Source organism: Bombina bombina, chromosome 2 (assembly GCF_027579735.1).
Source record: "Bombina bombina isolate aBomBom1 chromosome 2, aBomBom1.pri, whole genome shotgun sequence".
NCBI classification, from domain to species: domain Eukaryota; kingdom Metazoa; phylum Chordata; class Amphibia; order Anura; family Bombinatoridae; genus Bombina; species Bombina bombina.
The window spans coordinates 706,505,737-706,529,798 of NC_069500.1; the positions used below are offsets into that span (position 1 = coordinate 706,505,737).

General features: G+C 39.2%; 1 protein-coding gene across 5 annotated transcripts in view; it reads left to right on the forward strand.

Annotated features, from left to right (window-relative positions):
- CORO2A (coronin 2A) overlaps positions 1 to 24,062 on the forward strand; it is a 373,363-nt gene that overhangs the window by 317,954 nt on the left and 31,347 nt on the right. For 4 of the 5 annotated variants that reach the window (XM_053702692.1, XM_053702694.1, XM_053702693.1 and 1 more), the window contains exon 11: positions 7,853 to 8,142. In XM_053702692.1, coding sequence (XP_053558667.1) covers positions 7,853 to 8,142 — 290 coding nt within the window. Of the gene's footprint in view, positions 1 to 7,852; positions 8,143 to 19,845; positions 19,997 to 24,062 lie in introns of those variants that run through there. The other variant, XM_053702696.1, reaches the window with a different exon arrangement.

Consider the following 24,062-nt stretch of genomic DNA (forward strand, 5'->3'; position numbering starts at 1 on the left):
TGTAATTTCAACAGATGCAAGTCTCACAGGTTGGGGAGCTGTGTGGGGATCTCTGACGGCACAAGGAGTTTGGGAATCTCAGGAGGTGAGATTACCAATCAATATTTTGGAACTCCGTGCAATTTTCAGAGCTCTTCAGTTTTGGCCTCTTCTGAAGAGAGAATCGTTCATTTGTTTTCAGACAGACAATGTCACAACTGTGGCATACATCAATCATCAAGGAGGGACTCACAGTCCTCTGGCTATGAAAGAAGTATCTCGAATTTTGGTTTGGGCGGAATCCAGCTCCTGTCTAATCTCTGCGGTTCATATCCCAGGTGTAGACAATTGGGAAGCGGATTATCTCAGTCGCCAAACGTTGCATCCGGGCGAATGGTCTCTTCACCCAGAGGTATTTCTTCAGATTGTTCAATTGTGGGGGCTCCCAGAGATAGATCTGATGGCCTCTCATCTAAACAAGAAACTTCCCAGGTATCTGTCCAGATCCCGGGATCCTCAGGCGGAGGCAGTGGATGCATTATCACTTCCTTGGAAGTATCATCCTGCCTATATCTTTCCGCCTCTAGTTCTTCTTCCAAGAGTAATCTCCAAGATTCTGAGGGAATGCTCGTTTGTTCTGCTAATAGCTCCGGCATGGCCTCACAGGTTTTGGTATGCGGATCTTGTCCGGATGGCATCTTGCCAGCCATGGACTCTTCCGTTCAGACCAGACCTTCTGTCACAAGGTCCTTTTTTTCCATCCGGATCTGAAATCCTTAAATTTAAAGGTATGGAGATTGAACGCTTGATTCTTGGTCATAGAGGTTTCTCTGACTCCGTGATTAATACTATGTTACAGGCTCGTAAATCTGTATCTCGAGAGATATATTATAGAGTCTGGAAGACTTATATTTCATGGTGTCTTTCTCATCATTTTTCTTGGCATTCTTTTAGAATACCGAGAATTTTACAATTTCTTCAGGATGGTTTGGATAAGGGTTTGTCCGCAAGTTCTTTGAAAGGACAAATCTCTGCTCTTTCTGTTCTTTTTCACAGAAAGATTGCTATTCTTCCTGATATTCATTGTTTTGTACAAGCTTTGGTACGTATAAAACCTGTCATTAAGTCAATTTCTCCTCCTTGGAGTTTGAATTTGGTTCTGGGAGCTCTTCAAGCTCCTCCGTTTGAACCTATGCATTCATTGGACATTAAATTACTTTCTTGGAAAGTTTTGTTCCTTTTGGCCATCTCTTCTGCCAGAAGAGTTTCTGAATTATCTGCTCTTTCGTGTGAGTCTCCTTTTCTGATTTTTCATCAGGATAAGGCGGTGTTGCGAACTTCTTTTGAATTTTTACCTAAAGTTGTGAATTCCAACAACATTAGTAGAGAAATTGTGGTTCCTTCATTATGTCCTAATCCTAAGAATTCTAAGGAGAAATCATTGCATTCTTTGGATGTTGTTAGAGCTTTGAAATATTATGTTGAAGCTACGAAATCTTTCCGTAAGACTTCTAGTCTATTTGTTATCTTTTCCGGTTCTAGGAAAGGCCAGAAAGCTTCTGCCATTTCTTTGGCATCTTGGTTGAAATCTTTAATTCATCTTGCCTATGTTGAGTCGGGTAAAACTCCGCCTCAAGGAATTACAGCTCATTCTACTAGGTCAGTATCTACTTCCTGGGCGTTTAGGAATGAAGCTTCGGTTGACCAGATCTGCAAAGCAGCAACTTGGTCTTCTTTGCATACTTTTACTAAATTCTACCATTTTGATGTATTTTCTTCTTCTGAAGCAGTTTTTGGTAGAAAAGTTCTTCAGGCAGCGGTTTCAGTTTGAATCTTCTGCTTATGTTTTTTGTTAAACTTTATTTTGGGTGTGGATTATTTTCAGCAGGAATTGGCTGTCTTTATTTTATCCCTCCCTCTCTAGTGACTCTTGTGTGGCAAGATCCACATCTTGGGTAGTCATTATCCCATACGTCACTAGCTCATGGACTCTTGTTAATTACATGAAAGAAAACATAATTTATGTAAGAACTTACCTGATAAATTCATTTCTTTCATATTAACAAGAGTCCATGAGGCCCACCCTTTTTTGTGGTGGTTATGATTTTTTTGTATAAAGCACAATTATTCCAATTCCTTATTTTATATGCTTCGCACTTTTTCTTATCACCCCACTTCTTGGCTATTCGTTAAACTGATTTGTGGGTGTGGTGAGGGGTGTATTTATAGGCATTTTAAGGTTTGGGAAACTTTGCCCCTCCTGGTAGGAATGTATATCCCATACGTCACTAGCTCATGGACTCTTGTTAATATGAAAGAAATGAATTTATCAGGTAAGTTCTTACATAAATTATGTTTTTTTTCTGGAAAGCATAGGGGTCAGAAAGCTACAGCTACCTCTCTTTCTTTTTGGCTGAAGAGAATCATCCGTCTGGCATATGAGACTGTTGGACAGCAGCCTCCTGATAGAATTATGGCTCATTCTACTAGGGCTGTGGCTTCCTCATGGGCATTTAAAAACGATGCTTCTGTTGAACAGATTTGCAAGGCTGCGACTTGGTCGTCTCTTCACACTTTTTCCAAATTTTACAAATTTGATACTTTTGCTTCTTCTGAGGCTGGTTTTGGGAGAAAGGTTCTTCAAGCAGTGGTGCCTTCCGTTTAGGTTCCTGTCTTGTCCCTCCCTTTCATCCGTGTCCTATAGCTTTGGTATTGGTATCCCACAAGTAAGGATGAAATCCGTGGACTCGTCATATCTTTGTAAAAGAAAAGGAAATTTATGCTTACCTGATAAATTTATTTCTTTTACGATATGACGAGTCCACGGCCCACTTTGTCATTTTTTAGACAGGTATATATTTATTTTTATTAAACTTTAGTCACCTCTGCATCTTTAGCTTTTCCTTTCTCTTCCTAACTTCGGTCAAATGACTGGGTTGGGAGGGAAGGGAGTAGCTATATATATAGCTCTGCTGTGGTGCTCTTTGCCACTTCCTGTCAGCAGGAGGATAAATCCCACAAGTAAGGATGAAATCCGTGGACTCGTCATATCGTAAAAGAAATAAATTTATCAGGTAAGCATAAATTTCCTTTTTAACCCTTTCGTGACAGGGTTAAAGTGCCTACATCGGAACAACTGTTCCGATGTAGACAAATTGAAACTACGCGATCGTGCATACGATCGCGAGATTTCAATTATTGGATCGCATCTGGGGGGCGTCCCTACAATCCTAGGAACGCCCTCCAGACCGCGATTAAATCCCTGAAGCACAGAAGGCTTCAGGACAGCCGTTAGTTATGACGTTCCATTCCGTCATAACGGCTTTAAAGCCCAGTCTAATTATGACGGAATGGAACGGCATAACGGCTTTAAAAGGTTAAACCCCTCCAAAATATTGTTGATAAAAATTTGTTGAGGAAATGAACAAATTCAAGATACATGAAAGTCAGAATTATACTTTCATGATTCAGATTACAGCATACAATTTAGAAAACAAAACTTTTCAATGTACTTCTATTATCAAATTTACTTAATTATCTTGCCGAGCATACCTAGGTAGGATTAAGAGTGTGCACAATACGACAGCATTCTTTGCAACAACATGTGCTATATATTGTTGAGCACATGAGGGCAGCAGCATATGCAGCAATGTAAAACGTTATTAAAAACATGGATAAAACACTGCTGTTATATAGTGCTGAAGACCTGTGCACACTCCTGAGCATATCTAGATATGCTCTTGAATAAAATAACAAAGTACATTTGATTTTAAAAAAATGTAAATTAGAATGTTGTTTACAATCACATGCTCTGTCTGAATCATGTACGTTTTTTAAGTTTGACATTTATATCTCTTTATTGATGATTACTGATAGTTGGGGAAAGCTAAGCTGAGAGTATTACAAATTAAATGGAACAAAAATGGATAACACCCAGTCCTATATTGAATTTAAACCGGCACAATGTAGAGGACACTGGTTATCACTGTAACTTTACTGTATAAACTTTACAAAATCCATATACTGGTGTTATCGCACCTCCACAATTTGTAACACTGCTGGTTTCACCAACCTCAATGGCTCTTTATCGTAATACGTTTCTTATTGCATCCCCTTAAGGCTGCTCACATACATGCAGTAACACCCATGCTGTAGCTGATGGTAGCATAGCCAGCACGGACCACCAGCATTCTCACCATAGGCGGATCATTTTGTGTCCTCAGTCTTCCACAGAATACATCCCGGTCACATAACCATCTAACAGTAAGGACTCGCCACACCAAAGTTAGAAAGTGCTTCGGAGTACACTCCAATGCTGATACAATACACATAGAATACTGATGGAGAAATATGGAGGCTCACCAAGCTTCTAAAGTGTCAAACACTTTATTTCCAACGTCTTATAAACATTTCATTAAAAAATCTTTCAAAAGACAGGTTGCAAACACGACAGATGTTGGAAAAAAAGTGTTCGACATTTTAGAAGCTCGGTGAGCCTCCATATTTCCTTGTCAGTATCCTATTAAAATAGACTGTCCAGTTATATGGAACTGGCTGATAAGCCTGCCCAGAGGGTAGTCTATGTGGTGTAAATACAACCCCCAAACTACAAAAAATAAAAAAAGAAATACAGAAAAAAAATAAACAAAGCTATCAAAAATAATAAAATTAAACCTAAACTAATACCCCTATAAAAAAAAAAAATCCCCCCAAAATAAAAACACACCCTAATCTAATACTAAATTACCAATAGCCTTAAGTTAAACAGCTCTTTTACATTAAAAATAAACAAAGTCCCTCCTAACAGCTTTTTTTTTTATTTTCTGTAATTAGATTAATGTAATGTAATTTTTTGTATTTTTTATTCTAATGTAGTTTATTTTTATTGTAATTAAGGGGTTAATTTAGGGGGTGTTAGGTTAGGGGGCTTAGTCATTAAATATGTTTTTTTTGCGTTGTGGGGTTTGGGCGGTGTAGGAGTTAATAGGTAAATTAGGTTTAATTTGTTGTGGGGATTGACGGTTTAGGGGTTAATAGATGTATTAGGTAGTTTGCGATATTGGGGTTTGCGGATTTAGGGGTTATTCATTTTATTAGGTAGTTGTTGTTTTTTCTTAATACTTCATATGGGCGGTTAGTTTTTTTTTTTTTTAAAGTACTTATTGCGGACGGTTAGGTGTTTTTTTCATACTTATTGCGGACGGTTATTTATTTTTTGTAATGCTCCGTTTGCCTCCGATGCATCCCGGTGGATTCCGAAAATAGCAGGATGGTGAAAGAATCCGGTGGATTCTTTCACCATCAGCCAATCAGAATTGAAGGGACGCATCTTGGATGACGTAATTTAAAGGAACCTTCATTCTTCAGTTGGACGTCGTTTGAAGAGGATGCTCTGCGTCGGATGTCTTGAAGATGGATCCGCTCCACGCCGGATGGATGAAGATAGAAGATGCCGCCTGGATGAAGACTTCTGCCCGTCTGAAGGACCTCTTCTTCCCGGCTTGGATGAAGACTTCTGCCCGTCTGGAGGACCACTTCGCCCGGCTTCGTAGAGGACTTCGGCCTGATTGGGTGAAGACTTCTCAAGGTAGGGTGATCTTCAAGGGGTTAGTGTTAGGTTTTATTAAGGGGGTATTGGGTGGGTTTTAGAGTAGGGTTGGGTGTGTGGGTGGTGGTTTTTAATGTTGGGGGGTATTGTACGTTTTTTTACAGGTAAAAGAGCTGATTACTTTGGGGCAATGCCCCGCAAAAGGACCTTTTAAGGGCTATTTGTAATTTAGTATAGGGTAGGGCTTTTTATTATTTTGGGGGCTGTTTTATTTTATTAGGGGGATTAGATCAGGTGTAATTAGTTTAAAAAATTTGTAATTATTGTATTATTTTCTGCAATTTAGTGGGGGGGGGTTCCGTACTTTAGATAATTGTATTTAATTGTAGTTAATGTAGGGAATTAATTTAATTATAGTGTAGTGTTAGGTGTAATTGTAATTTTAGGTTAGGTTTTATTTTACAGGTATATTTGTATTTATTTTAGCTAGGTAGCTATTAAATAGTTAATAACTATTTAATAACTATTCTACCTAATTCAAATAAATACAAAGTTGCCTGTAAAATAAAAATAAACCCTAAGCTAGATATAATGTAACTATTAGTTATATTGTAGCTACCTTAGGGTTTATTTTATAGGTAAGTATTTAGTTTTGAATAGGAATAATTTAGTTAATTTAGTTATTTTATTTAGATTATTTTAAATTATATTTAAATTAGGGGGGGTGGCAGATTAGGGGTTAATAAGTGTAGGTCGGTGGCGGCGACATTGGGGAAGGCAGATTAGGGGTTAATAAATATAGTGTAGGGTTCGGCGATGTTGGGGGCTGCAGGTTAGGGGTTAATAATATAATGCAGCAGGCGGCGATGTAGGGGGCAGCAGATTAGGGGTTAATAAGTGTAAGATTAGGGGTGTTTAGACTCTGGGTTCATGTTAGGGTGTTAGGTGTAGACATAAAAAGTATTTTCCCATAGGAATCAATGGGGCTGCGTTAGGAGCAGATTGCTGCTTTTTTGCAGGTGTTAGGTTTTTTTTCAGCCGGCTCTACCCAATTGGTTCCTATGGGGAAATCGTGCACGAGCACATTTAGCCAGCTCACCGCTACCGTAAGCAGCGCTGGTATTTAGGTGAGATGTGGAGCTAAATTTTGCTCTCCGCTCACTTTTCTGCATCTAACGCCGGGTTTGTAAAAACCCGTAATACCAGCGTTGTTTGTAGGTGAGCAGTGAGCATAAACTGCTCGTTAGCACCGCACAGCCTTACCAACAAAACTCGTAATCTAGCCGCAAGTTTGTCAGGACTTGTATTATTGTATTATTTTTCTTTATTATATATTCATTCCAATAAAACAAATTGTACCTCGTCCTCTTTAGTCCTTGAAAGTTATCATTAACATAAAAAAAAAAAAAAAAAAAATTTCTTTTTATTTTATATTATTATAGTGATTTTTTCTTACCAAATAGAATTTAAAGGGACATGAAACCCCAATTGTTTATTAATCGGAGCATACAATTTTAAACAACTTTCCTATTTACTTCTGTTATCATATTTGCTTTATTTTCACGGTATCCTTTATTGAAGGGGCTGCAATGCATTATTGGGAGTTAGCTGAATACATTGGGTGAACCAATGACAATAGACATAAATGTGAGCACTACAAATAACTGATAATAGTAATAATGTGCAGCCACCAATCAGCAGCTAGCTTGCAGTAGTGCATTGCTGCTCCTTAGCCTACCTAGGTATGCTTCTTAACAAAGGACACTAAGAAAACAAAGCAAATCAGATAACAGAATTAAAGGGACATTAAACCCAACTTTTTTAATGATTCGGATAGAGAATACAATTTTAGACAACTTTCTAATTTACTTCTATTACCTAATTTGCTTAATTCCTGAAAAGCATATCTAGATAGTAGCTGCTGATTGGTAGCTGCACATAGATGCCTCGTGCGATTGGCTGACCCATGTACATTATTTCTTCAACAAAGGATATCTAAAGAAACAAGCAAATTAGAATAATAGAAGTAAATTGGAATGTTGTTTAAAATTGTATTCTCTATAAGAATCATGAAAGAACATTTTTGGGTTTAATGTCCCTTTAAATTGGAAAGCTGATTAAAATTGCATGCTCTATTGGAATCGTGAAACAAAAAAAAATGTATTGTGTCCCTTTTAACAGCTATGTTAAAATGTTTTATTTTCCTGCAAGTTGTAGGCTGTATGTTTGTAACTGGTTATAAACCTCTTTAGGGGATATATATATAGTTATACATTTTACACTGCTGAATAAAATCTCACCAATATAATAATCATTTGTTTATAGGTCCTATTTTAATATCACTGAGACCAGGTTCAAAACATTCAACTGGCACTTCTATCTCACAAGCGGAACTTTATGAAGCGGAAACCAAAGTTGTCACTAAAGAGCCAAAACATGCGCTTGAAGAAAAGCCAAAAACAAAGACACTGTGGGAAATTGAATACAAAACAGAGATTATAAGAGAAGAAAGGGGCACAAAACGAATATCTGGAGCTGCACAAGAGACAAAGACACCTTTAATATCTAATGGCTTTGACCGGTTTGAATGTGCGCCACCTAAAACTGAAAATGAGGTATGGATGTCAGATATGTGGTAATGTTTTCAAATGTAAGCATTATTGGTTGCAAATATGTTGAACAGAAAAAGACCAGCAAAAATAAGGGGCACCCTCATAAAAAATGAAAAAACAACAACTGGAATATCAAAAACATGTATCTTAATAATGGAGATAAAAATAACTATCTAAATGTGTCAGAAATGTTAAGTGTATAATGCGCACAAAGCTTAGCATAAAGTCCAAATTGCAACAATATCTGACAACTCCATATACTGAAACTGTGATGTGCAAAGTCTGTGATCAGAATGTTAATCCAGGCCCAGGCTGCTCACTGTGGTGGGTGAGGTTCATCTCTGTAGATAACAAACATAAACAGGGGCGCCACATGACCAAGTACAGTAGGATCAGGATAGATAGTAAAACATCAGTAAATGCAGTCACATATGGAGTTGCACAAAGGACAAACGGTGCAAATCAGGCAGGCTGGATTCTCACAGTCATCCATGTTCAGCTTAACCTCCAGCCTTAAAGGGACATAAAAACCCAATTTTTTTCTTTTTCATTCCTTACTTGTGGGAAATACAGAACCTGGCCACCAGGAGGAGGCAAAGACACCGCAGCCAAAGGCTTAAATACCTCCCCCACTTCCCTCATACTCCAGTCATTCTTTGCCTTTCGTCACAGGAGGATGGCAGAGAAGTGTCAAGATTTAGAGTAGTTCCTTATGGGGGGGCAGTACCCTTCGGAATGGGACTGGAGTTTTAAGTAGTCTTGTCAGCCTCTCAGTGAGAGCTTTGACGAGTGTTAGGGTCTGGAGATGCAGGGAGAGTCTTCCTGCGAACCCATCCAGACTCGTATTAACAACTCCTAAGCAATCAGTGTTGACGAGTTTCACTGCCTGCGTCTATCACTCAAGTCCATGTCAGGAGTTATGCTACAAGGCTGTCAAACGTGAGAGGTTATGTGTCTGTTCCACGGCGGAGATCGTTTCATTATTATACTAATATGATAATGCAAGAAGACAGGGTCACAGTGTGACTCCTTTTATCTGTATGGAATCGAGGGTTAATATCTCCGGAAGGGGATTATTGAATAGAGGGGATTTGTCACATAATTTACTTTATTATGTTTTATGCTGCGTCATGTGTGAGATGAGGCTGAGGCAGATGTTGGGACATTCAGGTTTTACTTTCGTTTTTGGTTAGCTGTGCAGCCTATCAGGATTGGCACGCTTTTTCTTGTAGCAGGGGCGGTCCTGCATGGCGTACCATATGACCGGTTGTGGTCACACTGTCTTTCCTCTTTGCTGACTTTACTAAACAGCTACAAACAGCAGTGTCTGTGGCCTTCAGTGCTTTACCTCGCCCTGCTAAGCGCAAGCGCAAGTGAAAGGTCAAATATTGCTATCCTTCCCAGGGGGCTTGTTGGATTTATCTGATTCTAGATTATCCGCTGATGAGGACACTTCTGATACTTCAGAGGATGCTCTTTCTGGGTTGGAATCTGGTGCCTCTAAGCCTCCGGCTGCGGAGGAACCAGACTTTAGATTTAGGATTGAACACTTACACTTTCTGTTAAAGGAAGTTTTGGCTACTTTATAGGTTTCAGAACCTAAATTACCGGAGGAACCTTGTATTCCTAAACTAGATAACGTCTTCGAGGACAGGGTTGTACCACAGACTTTCCAGGTTCCTGTAAAGATGGCGAATATTATTAAGAATGAGTGGGAAAGGCTTGGTTCTACTTTTTCCTCTTCTTTCTTTAAGAACTTATTCCCAGTTCTGGACTCTCAATTGGAGTTGTGGGGTTCCGTCCCTAAGGTGGATGGCCCTATCTCAATGCTTGCTAAAGGCACTACTATCCCACTTGGAGATAGAACATCATTTAAAGAGCCCATGGATAAGAAGTTAGAAACACTGTTGAGAAAGATGTTTCAGCACACAGATATTTGTTTCAATCGGCAGCAGCAGTTGTTGCAGTGGCTGGACCGCTACCTATTGGTGCGACTCTTTATCTGAGTTGATTGAGGTGGAAGGTCCCCTTGACGTGATCCAGGAAAGAATTAAGGCCTTGAGGGTAGCTAATTCTTTTATCTGTGATACAAATATGCAGATTATTCACCTGAATGCCAAGACATCAGGTTTTTCTGTGCTAGCCCATAGGGCACTTTGGCTGATGTCTTGGTCTTGGACTTCAAAATCTAGACTTCTTTCCCTTCCATTTAAGGTGAAGATTCTTTTTGGCCCAGGTCTGGACTCAATCATATCCACGGTCACTGGAGGCAAGGGTGCTTTTTTACCGCAGGATAAGAACAAACCTAAGAGACAAGGTCCTAATTTTCGTTCCTTTCGTTCGGATAAATCCCAACACCAGCAGCCCTCCGCGAAGCCTGAACAGACCAAGGGAACTTGGAAACTGACTCAGTCTTGTAATAAATCCAAGCAAATCAAGAAGCCTGCCGAGTCAAAGGGCCCCTGATCCGTCTCTGGATCGTGTTAGGGGCAGACTATCTCTCTTTTTGAAGGCTTGGCTTGGGGACGTGCAAGACCCTTGGGTCCTGGAGGTCATCGCTCAGGGATACAGTATAGGTTTCAAAACTCATCCACCCAGAGGCAGATTCCTTTTGTCAAACCTGTCTTCAAGGCCAGAAAAGCAAGAGGCCTTTCTAGGGTGCGTGAGGAATCTCTCCTCCCTGGGATTAATTGTACCAGTACCTCTAGCAGAGAGAGGTCTGAGGTACTACTCAAACCTTTTTGTGGTCCCAAAAAGGAGGGAACTTTTTGCCAAATTCTGAACCTGAAGTGCTTAAACAAGTTCCTGTTGGTCCCATCGTTCAAGATGGAGACGATAAGGTCCATTCTGCCCCTAGTGCAGGGGCAGTTAATAACTACAATAGACTTGAAGGATGCTTACCTTTACGTTCCGATCCACAAGGAACATTTCAAGTTCCTAAGATTCGTGTTCCTGGACCAGCATTTCCATTTCGTCTAGCTACTGCCTCAAGAGTCTTTATGAAGGTTCTGGGGGCTCTACTCGCAGTGGCGAGAACCAGAGGTATAGCAGTAGCGCCATACTTAGACAACATCCTGGTTCAGGCTCCATTCAAAGGATTTTCTTTGATCTCATGGATGGAAGATAAACTTAGAAAATAGTTCTCTTGTTCCCATTACCAGGGTAGAATTCCTGGGTACGATAATAGACTCCATATCCATGAGGTTATCTCTTACAGATCAGAGACGTTACAAAATAACTTCCAATTGTCTTGCCCTACAGACCTCCTTAAGGCACTCTGTGGCTCAGTGTACAGAGGTAATTGGGCTCATGGTGTCCAGCATAGACATCATTCCATTCGCCAGATTCCATCTCAGACCGCTTCAGCTGTACATGCTGAGTCAGTGGAACGGTGACCACTCGGATCTGTCGCAACAGATTTCTCTGTACAGCCGGTCGAGAGACTCGCTCTCTTGGTGGCTCTGTCCAGATCACCTGTCCCAATGGACATCCTTTTTGAGACCATCCTGGGAGATTGTGACTACGGATGCAAGTCTATCAGGATGGGGAGCTGTTTGGGGTGCCAGGAAGGCGCAAGGCCTGTGGACTCGAGAGGAATCTCTCCTCCTGATCAATATTTTAGAACTTTGAGCTATCTTCAATGCTCTGAAGGCTTGGCCTCTTCTGGGTTCGTCCCAGTTTATCAGATTCCAATCGGACAACATAACCTCGGTGGCTTACATCAACCATCAGGGGGGAACGCGAAGCTCCCTAGCAATGAGGGAAGTATCTTGGATTCTAGAATGGGCGGTAGCCCACAGCTGCTCACTGTCAGCAATCCACATTCTGGGTGTGGACAACTAGGAAGCGGATTTCCTCAGCAGACAATCCTTTCATCTGGGGGAATGGTCTCTCCATCCCGAGGTGTTTGTAGAGATCTGTATCAGATGGGGGACGCCACTCATGGCGTCCAGGCTCAAAACCATGCTACCCAGATACGGGTCGTGGTCCAGGAATCTTCAGGCGGAGCTAATAGATGCATTAGCAATGCCTGGAGGTTCAAACTAGTTTACATTTTTCCACTGTTACAACTTCTTCCTCGGGTAGTGGCACGCATCATCAAGCAGGAGCAAGATTCAGCAATTCTAATTGCTCCATCGTGGCTGCGAAGGATGTGGTTCGCGGACATGGTGGGGATGTCTTCATCTCCTCCATGGAGGTTACCTTGTCGCAGAAGAGTCCATGAGCTAGTGATGTATGAGATATATAATCCTACCAGGAGGGGCAAAGTTTCCAAACCTCAAAATGCCTAGAAATACACCACACCCACAATTCAGTTTTACAAACTTTGCCTCCTATGGAGGTGGTGAAGTAAGTTTGTGCTAAGATTTCTACGTTGATATGCGCTTCTCAGCATTTTGAAGCCCGTTTCCTCTCAGAGTACAGTGAATGTCAGAGGGATGTGAAGGAAGTATCACCTATTGAATGCAATGGTTTTCCTCACTGGGGATCTATTTAATAGGTTCTCTGTTATCGGTCTTAGAGATTCATCTCCTACCTCCCTTTTCAGATCAACGACATACTCTCATATTTCATTACCTCTACTGATAACTGTTTCAGTACTGGTTTGGCTATCTGCTATATGTGGATGCGTGTCTTCTGGTATGTATGTTTTCATTACTTAAGACACTCTCAGCTATGGTTTGGCACTTTATGTATTTATATAAAGTTCTAAATATATGTATTGTACTTATATTTGCTATGATTCAGGTTTTCAGTATATTTCCTATTGCAGACTGTTCGTTTCATATATGGGAAATGCTTTTTTATGAAAAATGTATTTCTTACCTGGGGTATAGTCTCTTTTTCTAAATTTTTAAATTCGCAGGCAGAATTAGGCTCGCGAGGGAGCAAAATGCCAGAGTTTATTGCGTCATTCTTGGCGTGAGATTTTTTGGTGCGATGTTACGTTCGTTGACGCAAATTCGTTATTTCCAGCGTCTTAGTTGACGCCGAGTCCTTTCACAAGGTTGCGTCATCTATGACGCGAGTGTGTCATTTCCGGATGATTTTGGCGCCAAAAAAAAAAAATTCTGTTTGTTGTATGTCATACTTGGTGCCAAATATTTTCATTATTTATTCCTATTTGCCTCCTGCCTTTTTTCTATGTCAGAGGGCTATGCTGTTTACATTTTTTCCCATTCCTGAAACTGCCATATAAGGAAATTGATCATTTTGCTTTATATGTTGTTTTTTTCTCTTACATTTGCAAGATGTCTCAGTCTGATCCTGTCTCAGAAATCACTGTAGGAACCCTGCGGCCTGATAACAGTTCTACCAAAGCTAAGTGTATTTGTTGTAAGCTTGTGGAGGTTATACCTCCAGCTGTGGTTTGTAATAGTTGTCATGATAAACTTTTACATGCAGAGAATGTATCCATCAGTAGTAGTTCACTACCTGTTGCTGTTCCCTCAACATCTAATGCACAAGATATACCTGTAAATTTAAAAGAATTTATTTCTGATTCTATTCAGAAGGCTTTGTCTGCCATTCCGCCTTCTAATAAACGTAAAAGGTCTTTTAAAACTTCTCATAAGGTTGATGAAAATTCAAATAACCAGCAACATACTGAATTATTCTTCTCTAATGAGGATCTATCTGATTTACAAGATCCTGCCTCAGATATTGACACTGACAAATCATCTTATTTATTTAAAATGGAGTATATTCGTTCTTTGTTAAAAGAAGTGTTGATTACATTAGATATTGAGGAAACTAGTCCTCTTGATATTAAAACTAGTAAACTTTTAAATTCTGTTTATAAACCTCCTGTGGTTATTCCAGAGGTTTTTCCAGTTCCTGATGCTATTTCTGATATGATTTCTAAAGAATGGAATAGGCTTGGTACTTCTTTTATTCCTTCTTCAAGGTTTAAAAAATTGTATCCTTTGCCAGCAGTTAGATTGGAGTTTTGGGAAAAGATCCCCAAAGTTGATGGGGCTATCTCTACTCTTGATAAACGTACTACTATTCCTACGGAAGATAGTACTTCTTTTAAAGATCCTTTAGATAGGAAACTTGAATCTTATCTAAGGAAAGCTTATTTATATTCAGGTCATCTTCTTAGGCCTGCAATTTATTTGGCTGATGTTGCAGCTGCTTCAACTTTTTTGTTGGAAACTTTAGCGCAACAAGTATCGGATCATGATTTGTCTAGCATTGTTAAGTTGATTCAACATGCTAATAAATTCATTTGTGATGCCATTTTTTATATTATCAAAATTGATGTTAAATCTATGTCTTTAGCTTTTTTAGCTAGAAGAGGTTTGTGGCTCAAATCTTGGAATGCTGATATGACTTCTAAGTCCAGATTGCTGTCTCTTTCTTTCCAAGGTAATAAATTATTTGGTTCTCAGTTGGATTCAATAATTTCAACTGTCACTGGGGGGAAGGGAGTTTTTTTTCCTCAGGATAAAAGACCTAAAGGGTAAATCTAAAGCTTCTAACCGTTTTCGTTCCTTTTGACAAACTAAGGAACAGAAACTTAATCCTTCCCCCAAGAAATCTGCTTCCAATTGGAAGCCTTCTTCAAATTGGATTAAATCCAAGCCATTTAAGAGATCAAAACCAGCCCCCAAGTCTGCATGAATGTGCGGCCCTCATTCCAGCTCAGCTGGTAGGGGGCAGATTAAAAATTTTCAAAGATGTTTGGATCAATTTGGTCCAAAATCATTGGATTCAGAGTATTGTCTCTCAGGGGTACAGAATAGGATTCAGAGTAAGACCGCCTGTGAGAAGATTTATTCTCTCATGCATTCCAGCAAACTCAGTAAAGGCTCAGGCTTTCCTGAAGTGTGTTTCAGACCTGGAGTTATCATGGTAATCATGCCAGTTCCGTTTCAGGAACAGGATCTGGGGTTTTATTCAAATCTATTCATTGTCCCAAAGAGAGAAAATTCATTCAGACCAGTTTTGGATCTAAAGATTTTAAATAGATATGTAAGAGTACCAACTTTCAAAATGGTAACTATAAGGACTATTCTGCCTTTTATTCAGCAAGGGCATTATATGTCAACAATAGACTTACAGGATGCATATCTTCATATTCCGATTCATCCAGATCACTATCAGTTTCTGAGATTCTCTTTTCTAGACAAGCATTACCAATTTGTTGCTCTTCCTTTTGGCCTAGCGACAGCTCCAAGAATCTTTTCAAAGGTTCTAGGTGCCCTACTCTCTGTAATCAGCGAGCGGGGTATTGCAGTTTTTTTCCTTATTTGGACGATATCTTGGTACTCGCTCAGTCTTTACGTTCTGCAGAATCTCACACGAATCAACTAGTGTTGTTTCTTCGAAGACATGGTTGGAGGATCAATTTACCAAAAAGTTATTTGATTCCTCAGACAAAGGTAACCTTTTTAGGTTTCCAGATTCAGTGTCCATGACTTTGTCTCTAACAGACAAGAGTCATTTGAAATTGGTTGCAGCCTGTCGAAACCTTCAGTCTCAGTTATTCCCTTCAGTAGCTATGTGCATGGAAGTTTTAGGTCTCATGACTGCAGCATCGGATGCGATCCCCTTTGCTCATTTTCATATGAGACCTCTCCAACTTTGTATGTTGAACCAATTGTGCAGGAATTATACAAGGATATCACAATTAATATCCTTAAATCCCAATGTTCAACTTTCTCTGACTTGGTGGTTAGATCACCATCATATAATTTTAGGGACCTCTTTCGTTCGTCCAACCTGGACTGTGATCACAACAGATGCTAGTCTTTCAGGTTGGGGAGCTGTTTGGGGATCTCTGACAGCACAAGGGGTTTGGAAATCTTTGAAAGAGGCGAGATTACCAATCAATATTTTGGAACTCCGTGTGATTCTCAGGGCTCTTCAGTTTTGGCCTTTGTTGAAGAGAGAACCGTTCATTTGTTGGGCGGAATCCAGCTCCTGACTAATTTCTGCAGTTCATATCCCAGGTATAGACTATTGGGAAGCGGATTACCTCAGTCGTCAGACTTTACATCCGGGAGAATGGTCTCTCCACCCAGATGTGTTTTCTCAAATTGTTCAGATGTGGGGGCTTCCAGAAATTGATCTGATGGCTTCTCATCTAAACAAAAAACTTCCCAGGTATTTGTCCAGGTCCAGGGATCCCCAGGCGGAAACAGTGGATGCATTGACACTTCCTTGGTGTTATCAACCTGCTTATATTTTCCCGCCTCTAGTTGTTTTTCCAAGCGTGATCTCCAAAATCATCATGGAGCAATTGTTTGTGCTGCTGGTGGCTCCAGCATGGCCTCACAGGTTTTGGTATGCGGATCTTGTTCGGATGTCCAGTTGCCAACCTTGGCCACTTCCATTATGGCCAGACCTTCTATCTCAAGGTCCATTTTTCCATCAGGGTCTCAAATCATTAAATTTGAAGGTCTGGAAATTGAACGCTTAGTCATAGAGGTTTCTCTGACTCCGTGATTAATTCTATGTTGCAGGCTCGTAAATCTGTTTCTAGAAAGATTTATTATTGCATTTGGAAGACTTACATTTCATGGTGTTCTTCTCATAAATTCTCTTGGCATTCTTTTAGAATTCCAAGAATTTTACAGTTTCTTCAGGATAGTTTGGATAAAGGTTTGTCTGCAAGTTCCTTGAAAGGACAAATCTCTGCTCGTTCTGTTCTATTTCACATAAAGATTGCTAATCTTCCTGATATTCATTGTTTTGTGCAGGCTTTGGTTTGTATCAAGCCTGTAATTAAATCAATTTCTCCTCCTTGGAGTCTTAATTTAGTTTTGAAGGCTTTACAGGCTCCTCCGTTTGAGCCTATGCATTCTTTGGACATTAAACTACTTTCTTGGAAAGTGTTGTTTCTTTTGGTCATCTCTTCTGCTAGAATAGTTTCTGAATTTTCAGCTCTCTCTTGTGAATCTCCTTTTCTGATTTTTCATCAGGATAGGGCAGTTTTGCAGACTTCATTTAAATTCCGACCTAAGGTTTGTAAATTCTAACAACATTAATAGAGAAATTGTTGTTCCTTCCTTGTGTCCTAATCCTAAGAATTATTTGGAGAGATCTTTACATTCTTTGGATGTGGTGAGAGCTTTGAAATATTATGTTGAAGCTACTAAAGATTTCAGGAAGACTTCTAGTTTATTTGTTATCTTTTCTGGTTCCAGGAAAGGTCAGAAGTCTTCTGCCGTTTCCTTGGCCTCGTGGTTAAAACTTTTGATTCATCAAGCCTATTTGGAGTTGGGTCAAGCCCTGCCTCAGAGAATTACAGCTCATTCTACTAGATCAGTTTCCACTTCCTGGGCTTTTAAGAATGAAGCTTCAGTTGATCAGATTTGAAAAGCTGCTACTTGGTCTTCTTTGCATACATTTACTAAATTCTACCATTTTGATGTATTTGCTTCTTCAGAAGCAGTTTTTGTTAGAAAAGTTCCTCAGGCAGCTGTTTCAGTTTGATTTTTCTGCTTTTGATTTAAGTTTTTTCTCACATTTATGAGAATTAACTTATATTTTGTGTTGTCGATTCATTTTTTTCAGCGGAAAATGGCTGTTTTTATTTTTATCCCTCCCTCTCTAGTGACTCTTGCGTGGAGTTCCATATCTGGGGTATTGCTATCCCATACGTCACTAGCTCATGGACTCTTGCCAATTACATGAAATAAAACATAATTTATGTAAGAACTTACCTGATAAAGAGTCCATGAGGCCCACCCCCTTTTTTATGGTGGTTATGATTTTTTTGTATAAAGCACAATTATTTCCAAATTCCTTTGTTGATGGTTTTTACTCCTTTCTTTATCACCCCACTTCTTGGCTATTCATTAAACTGAATTGTGGGTGTGGTGAGGGGTGTATTTATAGGCCTTTTGAGGTTTGGGAAACTTTGCCCCTCCTGGTAGGATTGTATATCCCATACGTCACTAGCTCATGGACTCTTGCCAATATGAAAGAAATGAATTTATCAGGTAAGTTCTTACATAAATTATGTTTCTCTGAGGCTGAATGCGTCGAGATTGAACGCTTAGTCTTAGCCAGGACAGGTTTTTCTGAGAGAGTAATTGATACTCTCATTCAAGCTTGTAAGCCGGTTTACTCGTCGCATCTATCATAAGGTGTGGAGGATCTACTTATTCTGGTGTGAAGAGCGTGGATTCCCCTGGCATAAGGTCAAGGTTTCCAGGATTCTTTTTTTTCTGCAGGATGATCTGGAGAAGAGCCTTTCTGCTAGTTCCCTAAAGGGACAGATTTCGGCACTATCTGTTTTATTGCACAAGAGGCTTGCTGAGCTTCCTGATGTTCAGTCATTTGTTCAGGCTCTTGCTAGAATCAGGCCTGTGTTTAGGTCTACTGCTCCTCCTGGAGTTTAAATCTAGTTCTTAAAGTCTTGCAGAGGGCTTCGTTTGAGCCTATGCATGTGAGTTTCTGAGATAGCTTCCCTGCAATGTGAGCCTCCTTACCTAGTTTTTCATGCTGATTAGGCTGTTCTTCGTAAGGTTGTTACTGATCGCAACATCAATCATGAGATTGTGGTTCCTTCCTTGTGTCCTAATCCTTCCTCTTCGAAGGAATGGTTACTTCATAATTTGGATGTGGTTCGGGCTTTCAAGTTCTATCTTCAAGCTACAAAGGAATTTAGACTTCTTTGTTTGTTGTCTTTTCTGGGAAGCTTAGAGGGCAGAAGACCTCTTCCACTTCCTTATCTTTTTTTTTGAGGAGTCTTATTCGCTTAGCATATGAGACAGCGGGACATAAGCCTCCTCAGAGGATTAAGGCTCATTCAACTAGAGCTGTGGCTTCCTCATGGGCTTTTAAGAATGAGGACTCTATGGAGCAGATTTGTAGGGCCGCTACATGGTCCTCACATACTTTTTCAAAATTTTACAAGTTTGACGTGTTTGCTTCGGCTGAAGCAGCTTTTGGGAGAAAGGTTTTGCAGGCTGTGGTGCCCTCAGAAAAGGGTCCGCCTCTTTTTACCCTCCCGTTTTCATTGAGTGTCCTCTAGAGCTTGGGTATATGTTTCCCACAAGTAAGGAATGAAGCTGTAGACTCTCTTCATATTAAGAAGGAAAACATAAATTATGCTTACCAGATAATTCCCTTTCCTTCTGTATGAGGGGAGTCCACGCCCCCCCCCCCCGTGTTCTCAGTTCGGCAGACCAAACTTTTTGTTTATTCTTCTGGCACCTTTTATACCCTGATATTACTCCTACTGTTCCTTGTTCCCTTGGCAGAATGACTGGGATATGAGAGAAGTGGGGGAAGTATTTAAGCCTTTGTCTGGGGTGTCTTTGCCTCCTCCTGGTAGCCAAGTTCTGTATTCCTACAAGTAAGGAATGAAGCCGTGGACTCTCCTCATACAGAAGGAAAGGAAATTATCTGGTAAGCATAATTTGTTATCAAATTTTCTTTGGGTTTTTTGTTATCCTTTGTTGAAAAGCTGGGATGCAATCTCATGTGTGCAGGTGTCTACAGCACTATATGGCAGCAGTTTTGCAACAATGTTATACATTAGCAAGAGCCTTAGATGGCAGCACTATTTCCTGTTATGTAGTGCTTCAGGCATGTGCACGCTACCTACCTAGATAAATTCAATAAAGAATAACATGAAAACAAAGCAAATTTTATAATAGAAGTAAATTGGAAACTTTTTTTTTTTTAAATTGTATTCTCTGTCTGAATAATGAAAGCATTTTTTTGGATGTTACGTTTCTTTAACAGCAAACAAGTTACTGGCCTTCTATTGGAGGACTGCTGGAAATGTTGTCAGCGATTTGAGGGAGAACAGTCTGCTGAATCCAGCCTGCTTGATTTGCACCATTTGTCTTGTGACTGCATTTACTGATGTTTTACCATCTATCAATCCTGATCCTACTGTACTTGACCATATGGCGCCCCTGTTTGTTTATCGACAAATATGTTTCTTTGCCAATTTAATTTTTTTGTTTTGTTAAGTAAATATTGATACACTCGCTAAAAAAGGGACAAACTTGGTTGTCAAACTAGCGACTTTAAATTTAAACAATTTTGACACACTTTGAGAAATAATTTTGAGTATGAAATGAACTACTGATTATTTATTTAGAAATATATTGGCTTTTTTTTTATAAATACATGATTTCATATACTCATGTTATAAATGTTCACCTTGACTTTCTTTCTAGCTTTAAAATTTGTGAATAAAGTGAATGTTATGTTATATTTTTTTAAATTAATAGTAGGTATTGATATAGATATAAACTAGAAAATAACACATTTAAGGTCTCAATTTAATTCAATTGATTGAATGCTTCATGCGATAGACTGAAATGTAAAATTTGTATAGAAAACCATTTTGCATTCAGTTAAAGAGCCAGTGAACACCTTGTAATTGCATATATAATATCATCCAATTCTAAACTTTTTTAAAACAAATTAACATTGTGTGTGTTGAAGTTGTTTTTCAATAGCCAAACTCCACCAACCTCTTGCCTTATTTGGAGGAACCAATGTGAGTTTGAGCCTGCGGACAAGACTAGCCACAATCATATTTTACAGTATAAAGTGAATTGTTTTGCAGTTGTTATCAGTTAATGCCAGTTAAAGAAAAAATATGTAGCAGAGCTAGCCTTGAGAAGTCTGCAGGGTGCTTTTTCCAGTCTTAGATTTTAAAAATCCACAATTTGTAGAGCTAAATTACATGGGGAAAAATAAATAATTAACGTGTATTGCAAAGTTGTTTTTACTGTGCATATCTAAACATTTTAAATTAAAATGTCAAGGTGTTTATTGTACCTTTTTAAACAAATGAACATAGTGAGTATTCATGATCTTAAAGGGACACACAATTGTCTTTTATTTGCTGAGACATTTTATCTCATTTAAGGGACATGAAAAAACAAACTTTTTTTCAGATAGAGTGTACGATTTAAACAACTTTCTAATTTACTTCTATTATCATATTTTGTTCATTCTTTTGTTATTCTTTGTTGAAGGAGTAGCAATGCACTTTTGGGAACTAGCTGAACAGATTGTGTGGTCCAATGACAAGGAGCATTTAAGGTGAGCTACCAATGGCAACTAGCTCCCTGTAGTGCATTGCTGCTCCTAAACCTAACTAGGTATGCTTTTCAATAGGGTTGCACCGATACTAGTATAGGTGCCGATACCAAGTATTTGCATGAGTAATTGTACTCGTGCAAATGCTCCGATACTTAAACAGATACCTCAACGTCCTACCCATACGCCATCATGTGGCGTATTTTCAAACTGCATGTTCCCATTTCATTTTAAGCTGGAGTGGATACTTAAAGGGATAGTAAACCCCAACATTTTCTTTTTTATTATTCAGATAGAACATACAATTTTAAACAATTTAATTCTATTATCACATTTTCTTCATTCTCTTGTTATCCATTGCTGAAGGGACAGCATTGCACTACTGACAGGAAGCTGAAAATATCTATTTAGCCAATCACAAGAGACAAATGTGTGCAGGCACCAATTAGCAGCAGCTCCCACTAGTGTATGATATGTGCGTGTTCATTTTTTAACAAGGGATACTAAGAGAACGAAGCACATTTGAAAATAGAAGTGAATTTAAAAGTGTCTTAAAATTACATGCTCTATCTGAATCATGCAAGTTTCATTTTGACTTTCCTATCCCTTTAAAGGGACAGTCTACACCAGAAATGTTATTGTTTTAAAAGATAGGTAACGCCTTTACTACCCATTCCCCAGCTTTGCACAACCAACATTGTTATATTATTATACTTTATAACCTTTAACCTCTAAATTTCTGCCTGTTTCTAAGCCACTACAGACAGCCTCTTATCACATGCCTTGTATTTGCTTTTCACAACAGAGGAGTGGTAGTTCATGTGAGCCATATAGATAACATTGTGCTAACGCCCGTGGTTTGTGGCAGACACTGCACTAATTGGATAACAATGCAAGTCAATAGATAATAAATAAAAAGTCATGTGATCAGGACGCTGTCAGAAAAGGCTTAGATACAAGGTAATTACAGAGGTAAAAAGTGAATTAATATAACCATGTTGGTTATACAAAACTGGGGAATGGGTAATAAAGGGATTATCTATCTTTTTAAATAATAACATTTTTGGAGTAGACTGTCCCTTTAACTAAAAAATGTTCACTTCTGTTCTGCCAATACAAATTGCTGTTATTTGTATTATTGTAGGATAGATCACTGTACCTCGTTCAGACAAACCCCTGAAGTACTGGGCAGTTAATAAACCAATATTTTTGGGCCATTTTAGCTAGAGCTGGAAATCTCATTCTGCCCCATGCAATAATGCGGAAAGTGAAAGACTGTTCAGCTTAGCGTCAAACGTCCTTACTGATAGCAGAGACAGACTTATAGCTGAATATGCAGAGATGCTTCTGTTCCTTAAAAAGAACTTGCCACTAAATTTTGAAAAATTATTCTAATTTGTTATTTATTGTTAATATATTTTATTGTAATATTTTTATTTATAAACATGTTCTGTGACAACAAGCAAATAGTTTTATTATTTCATTATGTCTTTTGAGTTACAGTTCTTCATAATTATAAAGTTATCTTAAATCATTAGTCTGTATTGTGCTTGGGAAACTGTCACATGACATAAAAAAGTATCAGTAACTGGTATCAGCAAGTATTTAAAAAAAAAAGTATCAGTACTTAAACTCGGTCTTAAAAAAATGGTATTTCTGCAACCCTACTTATAAACAAAGGATACCAAGAGCTCAAAGCAAATTAGGTAATAGAACCCAAATGGAAAGTTATTTAATATTGCATACTCTATCTGAATCATTTAAGAAAAATGTTGGATTTTATGTACCTTTAACAAGAGTGACAAGACAAATTGCATATAAAAGTATTACATACAGTATTCTGGACTTTTTTGATGTTGGTGTTAGTTAAGGCAAAACTTTTCCAGACGCATAATCAACTGTCAGGGTTTTTTCTCTGTTTTGTTTACCATGTGCTGCTGGAAGCCATTTTACTCATCTATTTTGCTGACTCTGGTGCATACTGTGTGATGCTGCTCATTTCCTGCACTTTTATGGCCAGACTGGTGTACATCATCCGTGTGAGACAGGATGTAGTCTCAGAATTGTGATGTTATCACTTATTATATAAAGGGCCTCTGTTCAGTATGCTTTGCCCTTGCGTTGTCTCAGACTTGTTTGTATAGCTCCTGTGTATTACCTGGCTGTCGGACGTCCCTCCTGGTTCCTGATCCCTGGCATGTTCCTGACTCTGCTGTTATCCTTGTTCCTGATTCCGGCTCTTCTGACTATTCGCTTTGGCTCCTGACTCGGCTCGTCTGTTTGCTTTGGCTCCTGACTCGGCTCGTCTGACTACCAGCTCTGGTTTTGATTCCTGGCTTATTTGACTTGTGGACTTTTTATTATTTTTTGCTATTAGTAAAGGTGTGATTATTTTTGCACTTTTCGTCTCAGTCTGATTCCTGGCACCCTGACATTATGCAAGGGCCATGAATCCTGATGGTGCTAATAATCCACCTTTACCTGCCATAATTTCCAGGATGGATGAACAGGATCCCCACTTGGCTCAATTTGCACTAGCCCTGCAAACCCTGCTGACTCGCACTGCACATTTGGACCAAAGTGTCCTGCAAGTTATGGCTGTACAAGATCTGTTGCTCAGTATGCCATTGAGTTCCATACGCTTGCCACAGAGGTAGGTTGGAACAATGAAGCCCTTGTTGCCGCCTTCTTTCATGGGCTCTCTGATGCGATTAAAGACGAAGTTGCTGCCAGAGATTTACCAGAAGATCTCGAGGCATTGGTGTCTTTTTTTTTTAATCCTAATTGACATCAGACTAAGTGAGGGGCCCTCTTTCAAGGAGCGCTTGCGGAAGCCTCCTGTTCCGTCGTCTCCTACATGTTCGTTCCCACCCATGCCTCCCTCTCCTCCCATTCCTCCT